Source organism: Frankliniella occidentalis, unplaced genomic scaffold (genome assembly GCF_000697945.3).
Source record: "Frankliniella occidentalis isolate FOCC.00 unplaced genomic scaffold, Focc_3.1 Scaffold81, whole genome shotgun sequence".
Lineage (NCBI taxonomy): Eukaryota > Metazoa > Arthropoda > Insecta > Thysanoptera > Thripidae > Frankliniella > Frankliniella occidentalis.
This window is the reverse complement of record NW_026267211.1, coordinates 848,737-856,773: the sequence shown is the minus strand read 5'-3', so window position 1 is coordinate 856,773 and position 8,037 is coordinate 848,737. Positions and strand designations below refer to the sequence as shown.

The 8,037-nt window shown below is 62.4% G+C and overlaps 1 protein-coding gene across 5 annotated transcripts in view; it reads right to left on the bottom strand.

Moving 5' to 3' along the window:
* The window catches only part of LOC113208914 (protein roadkill), a 113,517-nt gene that overhangs the window by 15,639 nt on the left and 89,841 nt on the right, over positions 1-8,037 (bottom strand). Inside the window, exons 1-2 of one of the 5 annotated variants that reach the window (XM_052269031.1) lie at positions 7,465-7,876; positions 1,154-1,399 (exon numbers count right to left, since the gene is read on the bottom strand). The exons of 2 other annotated variants lie outside the window; for them this stretch is intronic. In XM_052269031.1, the coding sequence (XP_052124991.1) occupies positions 1,154-1,399; positions 7,465-7,478 (260 nt within the window). In that variant the 5' untranslated portion in view covers positions 7,479-7,876. Of the gene's footprint in view, positions 1-1,153; positions 1,400-7,464; positions 7,877-8,037 lie in introns of those variants that run through there. 2 more of the 5 variants (XM_052269036.1, XM_052269032.1) reach the window with 2 other exon arrangements.

Below are 8,037 nucleotides of genomic sequence, written 5' to 3'. Positions count from 1 at the left end.
AATAGTTTTTATAATATTTTTTTCATTAGGTCGAGGTAATAGGCAGAACAGTCGCGCCAGCAAAGAAAAACATCACCCCACTCCTCGCTCGAATCGAATGGTGTCAATCCCAATCACATCGCGACGCCGGCCGCGGAGTACCAGTGCCCTCGGTCCACGACAGGCAAATTTGCGCAGAAGGGCCGCCGCTACGCCAGGCAACGCCACGCCGCTGTAGAGTAAGGAAGAGAGAGGAAGAAAGAGCGGGAGAAGGAGAGGGTAGGAGAGAGAGGGAGAAGGAGAGGAGAGAGGGAGAAGGAGAAAGAGAGAAGAGGAAGTCCTCTACCGACCATACTCGATTCACGGGCGCCCCTCGGCACGTACACGTGCAAGGGAGGTGTGGCGTGTTGTGGCGTGGCGTAGCGTGGCGACCTCGGAGGCGAAAGCTTGTTCAATTTACACAACCGTCGCTGCAAGGTGCACCGGCCAGCGAGGGCGGGGGCCGCGATGCACCTGTGCCACCCGCGGCACCATGGCGGCGCGCCCTGCCCGCCCCGGCCGCGGCCCGGCACCGCCACGCACAGCTTTCTTTAAAGACCTTCAAAAATCAGAAAGTCACCGGCAGCCAGCCTAGGCGGGGCTTGTCGACCGCAGCGGCGGCACACCAGCGTGGAGTGAAAACCGCCGCGCCGAGCAACGATATAACCGAGAAATGGAGAGAGAGAGAGAGGGGGGGGGGGCGAGAAGAGAATGGGGGAGCAATGAGCAAGGTAAACTGCTTACACGGGTGGGAAAGCGACCTACAATGTCCGTGTTACACAGCTCTTCGAGGCCCACCGCGTGGAGTGCCCCCCCCCCTAGCGCTTTCTAGCTCGCCGCCGCGAAGACACCGCGGCGGTGGTGGGGGCGAACACGTGGGCCCGGCTAGCTCGCCGCGCCCCTCCCCGCCTCTTTACCCCGGCACCATCCACCCGTCCATCTGTCCAGGCGCGAGGCCGGCCAGGGCCCGAGGCGCCCGTCCGTTCGGCCCCGCGAGTAGCGAGGACGATTTCATGACAGCGACGAGGTTCCAGAGTCCTCCTCCTGCCTCACCTCGTCGCCCACCCCGCATGATCCTACCGAACCTCGTCGCGAACAGCAAGAGCAAGAGAGGGGTGTTCAAGCTCCTACTTACCGCTCGACGGCTGGCTGAGCGGAGGGCTGCTGCTGAGCAGAAGGCTGTTGCTGAGCAGAGGGCTGTTGCTGAGCAGAGGGCTGTTGCTGAGCAGAGGGCTGTTGCTGAGTGGAGGGCTGTTGCTGAGAGGGCTGAGGAGTAGTGGCGGGCTGCGGTGGCTGTCGGGACACCCTGAACAGTCTACGTGTGGCCACCAATTCGGAACAGGGGCACAATTCGGGCCGCAGGCATGAGCACACCAAAGTGCTAAAAATGAAAGAGAGAAGGGAAAAATTGGTAGATTGCGTACGGCCAGATTTAAACTCGATAGTGTGTAGTATTTATTATTATCAAGCATGGGTTAGTTGGGATAAGAAAGCTACGGCAAGACCAACTACCAGTTAAAAGCAACAACATATAGGTCTTTTTCTCAAAGGCGGATGTTTGGTTTGCATTGGGCATGGCGGCTCCCGTCCCTGGCTGGCTGGCTGGCTGTGGCTGGCTGGCTCGCTTGGGTCTTCAAGGAAGTGAGTGAGGCGAGCCTCATACGACCTTCTGCCTCCCCCACCACGATACCTCGCTCCGCTACCGACTCGGCTACCGTCCCACCCGATCCAACGGCCAAGTCACACCCGACATAGTGCCCACGGATACGCATGACATGGCGTTACGTTACCGTCCCCAAAGCAGTCACGGACGAAGCGCTTGAACTTGAACTTCACTGGCGCGAAAATCCGCTATACATCTCAAAACTGCGCCATACTCGAAAAAAAAAAAGAAGCAAACGAAATAAATCGAACAAATAAATTTCAACATCACGCATACAAAGTACGTAGATGCGAACACACACGATATTTAGACGGGAAAACTACGCATGACAGTGTATACCTGGTCGCCCTGCCTTGACGTCGATCCCCTCGCCAGACGAATCGAAAAGAGTAGTAAAAAGAAAGAAAAATCTTCTCTCCCCTGAGCCAGGCGAGCAGGCAGGCAAGATAATGGGAGACAAAAGCCGTCCTCCCACGAGGGCATGAAGAGGACGACCAAGAAGACCAAGGTGGGCAGGACGAGGATGACCTACTTGTCGACTCTGACCCCGGCCTCACCCTGCTCCTACCTGCCACCCCGCACCCCAGCCGCGCTGCGCACAGGCGGGCGGCGGGGGTGGCAGAGATGTGGATACGATCAGGAAAAAAGTAATGGATGAAACAGGCAGGAAAATGGAAAGGGGGGGGGGACGGCGAATTAGGAAAAAATCAAAATGGGATCGTGCGTGGCCTCGACGAAAAACGAGACAAAGACTTGTGGGCCGGGCGGGGCAAAGCGGCTCTGAGCCGACCAGGGAGCATCTTGAATGAAGGCCGGCGGCGCGCTGCGAGTACCCTCTCAAAAATACACAGTCACGCCGGGAAAATGGGAAAAGATAACAAAACAGGTATTGGCTTAACAAACCTACTGCGCATCGGCTGGCGCACCGACGCAAACTATCTATTTACTGCGTTGAGTCGCAATACGCCGCATCGCGTCAAGTGCCAATTGCATAAAACTACGCAATAAGACACTGCAGAACTGGTTTTTGTCGCGGATAGCGACAAAACTGAGTACTACTTTTCTCTGTACTGGAACTGCAAACAGTGCACATTACTTGTTCACTGATCAGCAATTTCGACAAACGACATTATTGAACAGGCAAATATAAAGGCGGCGTGAGCGAAAAGCGGGCAGTGTGTGTTTTCAGAGTAGCCGATAACATTTTGTTTTACAGTGCAGAGCAACGACGGGGCTATGCACGCGCCGGGCCGGGCCATGGGCCGGGCCACCAAGTCCAAGGTGACTCGCAGCAGTGCAGTGCAGGGGGCCGGCCAGCGACAAGCAGCGATCAGCCGCTCACGTGTTCGGGCTCAGGCGTTTCCGGCTCAGTCGCCACAGCCCGCGAACAATTGGTTTCAGACGACCATATCGGAAGCCATATCGCAGCCCCGGCGACTGACGCGGCACCAAATATTTCTTTCGAAAATGTTATGACCTTATCGTGTCTCTACTTCGCGTCGTGTTTCTCTTCAGTCGTCACCGTGAGGACTGCGATGGGCTGCTCATCATACGGACCACCGCACGCTCCGCCTTCAGGGACATGTTCCCGGAGATATGGAAGAGGGATACAACCCCATCGGGCTGGCGGTCAGCCCTCGTCATCCTTTCGGTCTGCTGACCGCTGGGCGGGGCGGCTGGCGGGGAGTCTCGCGCTCTCCTCCATCCCCGGGGACGACGCCCTCCCCCATCCCATCCGCCGGGGTCCGACCCCTTCGCGGCCGCGCGTCCTGCGCTCCGTTCTCACGGTGTTCATCGCAGTCACTGCGCTCCCTCTAGCGGAGCGGAGCCCCCACCCTCTGTCTGGGGGAGCCCCGACGACGCAAGTCGCACCCGACGCACAAAAATATATTAGGCGACAGACATAAATATATAAAAGTCAAACAAACCGCGCGCACACACACACACACACACACACACACACACACACACACAAACAGGGCCGGCGCGACGCGCCGTTGCTGCCAAAGGTGAATGCCTCACAAAATCAAAATCACGCTTCAGGGCAACGGCCGTCTGGCGGGGTGAACGGTCGGGCGCGGGTTAGGGTGCAGGTTAGGACCACGACGTGAGAGACCCGACACTTGTCCTCCTCCGCGCTGCTGCTGAGGTTGAGCCGCCCCGAGTATGGTTGTGTACACACTCACACACTCACATTTTGCTGCTGTGGCAGACGAGCTGACCTTGCAGCCGTTCACACAATGGCCGCCCGCCCCGGCCCCGCCCCGCTGGGCACTGCTGGGCACGAGCTCTAGGCAGGCGGCCAGCATGCACGGGGATGTGGTGCTGCACCGTGTGGTGTAGGCTCAGCCAGGCAACCTCCCGCCCCATCGCCTGGACCCGCCTGTCTGGACATTGCAGCCATGTGTGTGAGGGCCCCCTGCATGCCTGCTGCAGCCTGCTGGGGCCCAGCAGCCCGGCCCAACCCGGGCGGGGGGACCAAGGGGGACACGCTGCAGCTGCCGCTCGGCTCGGCTGCGGGGGACGATGCATTCGGTTCTATCTCAGTCTGCCATCCCACACATACGTAGTCCGGGGGTGCGGGGGCCCGAAGCAGGTACGAGGCGTGTGGGAGCAGGCACTGCACGGGCGTGGCAGGGAGCGGCGGCAGGGCGAAGGTCGTGAAGGGCCATTCAGTACAGGTAGAGCGGGGCGGCGCACCCTTCCTCGGCCCACGGAAAAGGGGGCCGTCACCGTCGCCTTCGTCCCGGAGCTCAGCATCGTGATCCGCGAGGTCTTCCCCCTCGGCCGGCCAGGCAGTCCGTAACAAAGAAGGCTGCCCTCCGAGCTCCGGTCAACGCCGACCTCGCCGAGACCGGGCCAGCCATTCTTTAGTCGCCCTGAGTCGCCCCCTGACAGCCAGGTGCCAAGCTGTCCGTCCGGCCTGCAGGTAGGTGCGTATAATACTCTACCCTGTCAAAAAACGCACACACACTCACATTCACACAAAGGACGCCGCGAGAAAGCTCTTTGGAAAGTTTTACGGAGACACCGTCTAAAGCACAAAGCGGGAAGGTCGCGCGCCGCGCACTTGTGCTCCGTGGAGTGGACAGAGTGGACAGCGCGCGGGCCGGCCGAGTCCAGCCGGCTGCACCGGAGTCACGTTGCAAACTCAGAACAAACTTCTTCGCGAGAGTCGCTTTGCTGGTGAAGAATCCCCGCCGTCGGAACTTGCTTCACGGTGAAGCTCGACCAGTACAGCAGGAGGTTGAGACGAGACGGAGGAGGTTAGGGGGAGGGGGGGGGGAGACGTGCCCTGCCCTCCGCCGGCGGCCGGCGCAGACAAGGTTGACGCCCCCTCCCCTCCACTCCGGCTGGCCGGGGCGGACGTCTGGAACGCCAACACAGCGACGTTGCAGCCGTGCATGTGTGTGAGTGCGTTACGCATGGCGGTCGCTCACCGCGGCGGGTACCTCCACCTTGACCGCGGTCATACGCCGCGCAGCAGCAGCAGCAGTGGAGCGCGCACGCCCTTCCCATGTCACACAGCACACCCAGCGGGCGAGGCGGGATGGCATTCAAATCAGTCGCCAGAGCCAGACATCCAACAAACACACACTCGCACACACACACACTCACACTCAGGGCGCACCTGCGCGGCACCGGGGAGGGACCACACAGGTAAAGGCCGCCGAGGGGCCTACCTATCCCGCCTACCTAACCCAGCCAGTGGAGCAAACACGATTAGGAGCGGCAGCTGGCATGCAGCAGCATCACCAGGCAGGCTGCAGACAGGGTGCCGCACTCTGCTGCACCCAGCTACACACTTTTATCTCGGAAATCATTATTCCAGCATCGAGCCAAACTGGAGCCCCGCCGCCGCAGACACCGCACTTACGGCATGCGGGGAAAGGGGAGCGGGCTAACAGCCCCCCGGGGTTCGCACTGCTCCGAGAGACACGCTGGGTGAGGGTGAGGGAGATGAAAGAAACGGACGGGGGAGGCGCGGCGAAGGCAGGGTGAGGGGACGAAGGAGACGGCAACGTCGTCGTCGTCAGTCAAAGGGGAGGAGGGCCTCGGTATAACACACACACAGACACCACGCACATATGGGTTTGTGATTGTCGCCACGCTGCGCTCCTTGAAGGAAGGGTCCCACCCCTGCTCGTACAGCCACACACACACACACGCACACTCCAACACACACACGCACACAGCCGCGCTCAATAACGACACGCCACGGCGGGAAGGGGGAGCGCGAGCAACCACCCGGCAGCCCAGCCCCCAAGCAGCCACAGCCCTCTCGCGCTGCTCCTCCCTTCCCTTCTTCATTCACCCGCCCCAAGTCTGGCCGTCCATTGGAAACTCCCATGCCGCCCCGCCGTACAGTGCTCGAGCGCCCAGAATAGTTTTGTGGGCGCTGCGCTGCGCGGGTCGGCCCGGGGGCAAGGCCAGCAAGGTCGCAAAGCAAGCGAGAGTCGGCCGCATCACAACCATCACAACCAACCACGGCGGGGTGCGCGGCGGGCGAGCGCGTCGACCAGCCCGCCAGCCGTGCCGGCGCGCGCGCGGGTGGTCCGGGTGGTCCCCTCCTCCTGCTCGGGGTGGTCCGCCACGCCCCGACCCCGGTGGCCCCATCTACCTAATGAAGCGCTACCGCCGGGCGGTTAGGCCCCCCGAGAGGCCCACCCGGTCCGGCCGGGGGACCCCGTGACAGTTCGGCTGGGTGGCCCCCGGGCCCCCGGGCGTCACGGAGCCGGGGAGGTCAGACCGACGACCAATGTCACCGTGAATGGCCAACTACCGGGCGCGCGAGCGCGCGAGGCGAGGAGTGAGCGACCTCTGCCCATGGCTCTGCCTGCGAGCAGGAAGCAGTTTCCGACCTCGCCGCGCCGCGCCACGCCAGACCTCGACTGCCTCGCCTCAGACGCGACTGCCGGCGCGCCCACGGGTCGGTTCCACAAGGCCCTTCATCCGTGCACACCGAGCCAGCGGAGCAGCCGGCTTCCTTCGCAACACGAGTAAAATTCATCGCAAAACTTGACTGTAACTGCAAAGAGGCACAACATTCGACGTCTTGTTGCACTCGAGCGGGTTACCGCGCCGCCCCTCCCCTCCCTTCAGTGCATTGCCCCGAACCGCCGGGGGTCGGCCGCGCCCCCGCACACAGGCACTGCCAGCCATCCGGGCGAAGCAAATGAGGAGAGATAAACCAAAGTAGTTTTTCGGGTGATGTGCGGCCCTGAGGGGGAATTTTCGAAGCTGTCGTCGGTTTCGTTGATTACTTGGAGGGACGAGACCCCAGGTCAACGAGGTCTCGCTCTAGGGGCCCTGCCCGGCCCTGCCCAGATGACATGGGGGTTCCGGTCGACCCTTGCCCGCCCCCACCACCCCACCGCGCGCCTTGCCCCCAGGGGCCCGGGCCCGGGGGGTAGCAACAGGCAACCAACGGAAAACTTGTGGGAGCCCCAGCGCCAGCGTGGGCGCGAGCCACGCCTCACGCGCGAAGAGGGAAGTCCGAGCCCCGCAGCTGCCGGCGGCCGCGGACCGCACCCCCAGCTGCGCTAGCTGTGCTTAGCTGCGCCAGCTGCAGAGCCCTGGCCGGCGGGCGCGGCGCGTGGCAACGCTTACGTGACGCGCCGCGGCCGCCGTCAGCTGAGAGGCGCCGCATGCGCGGCCGTGCGCCGCGGGGCCCCAAGGTCGGGCCTAGAGTCGGGCCGGGCCGCGGGCCGCGCAGCCAGCCAGCCCGCCTGACATTGACATGCCGCACTAGTTTAGGAAGTCCTACGTCGTGCTGTACTCACCTCGCCAGGGCCATCCTAACATTGAAATCCAATTTGAACAATTCCACTGTAAAAGCCTTCCCGGGGACAGTGGGAGCCGGAGTGCGGGCAGCGCGCACACTGGGGCCGCTGGGGCGCACGGGGGCGCGCGTCGAGGAGGCGGTGTAATCCAATATGGGGCTCACTTGTTGGCACAATTCACACTTTATGCATCACCACCAGGGCATTCATCACCAGGATAGCACACTAGGAGCACATTGGCACACTGCACTGCACAACCACACGCGACACAGCACACTGTTGTCGAGCACGACCCGCACGACGACGATCCCAGACAGACACGCGCCCTGCAGACACCAGAGCCGGAGCGTCACGTCCACACGCGTGTCCGCTCGCTGCGCCGTACCGTGCCGTACTGGCGGAGGAGAGGGAGAGGAAACAGGAAGGCCAGGCCAGCCCGCCGAGCAGCGCGCTGCCGAGTCGAGTCGAGCCGAGCCGAGGCGAGCCGAGCCGAGTGGGAGCGACGGACTGCACTCGGGCCAGCTTCGGCTCAGCTCGGCCGAGCCCCCGCCCCCGCCCGCGGCCGCGGCCGCG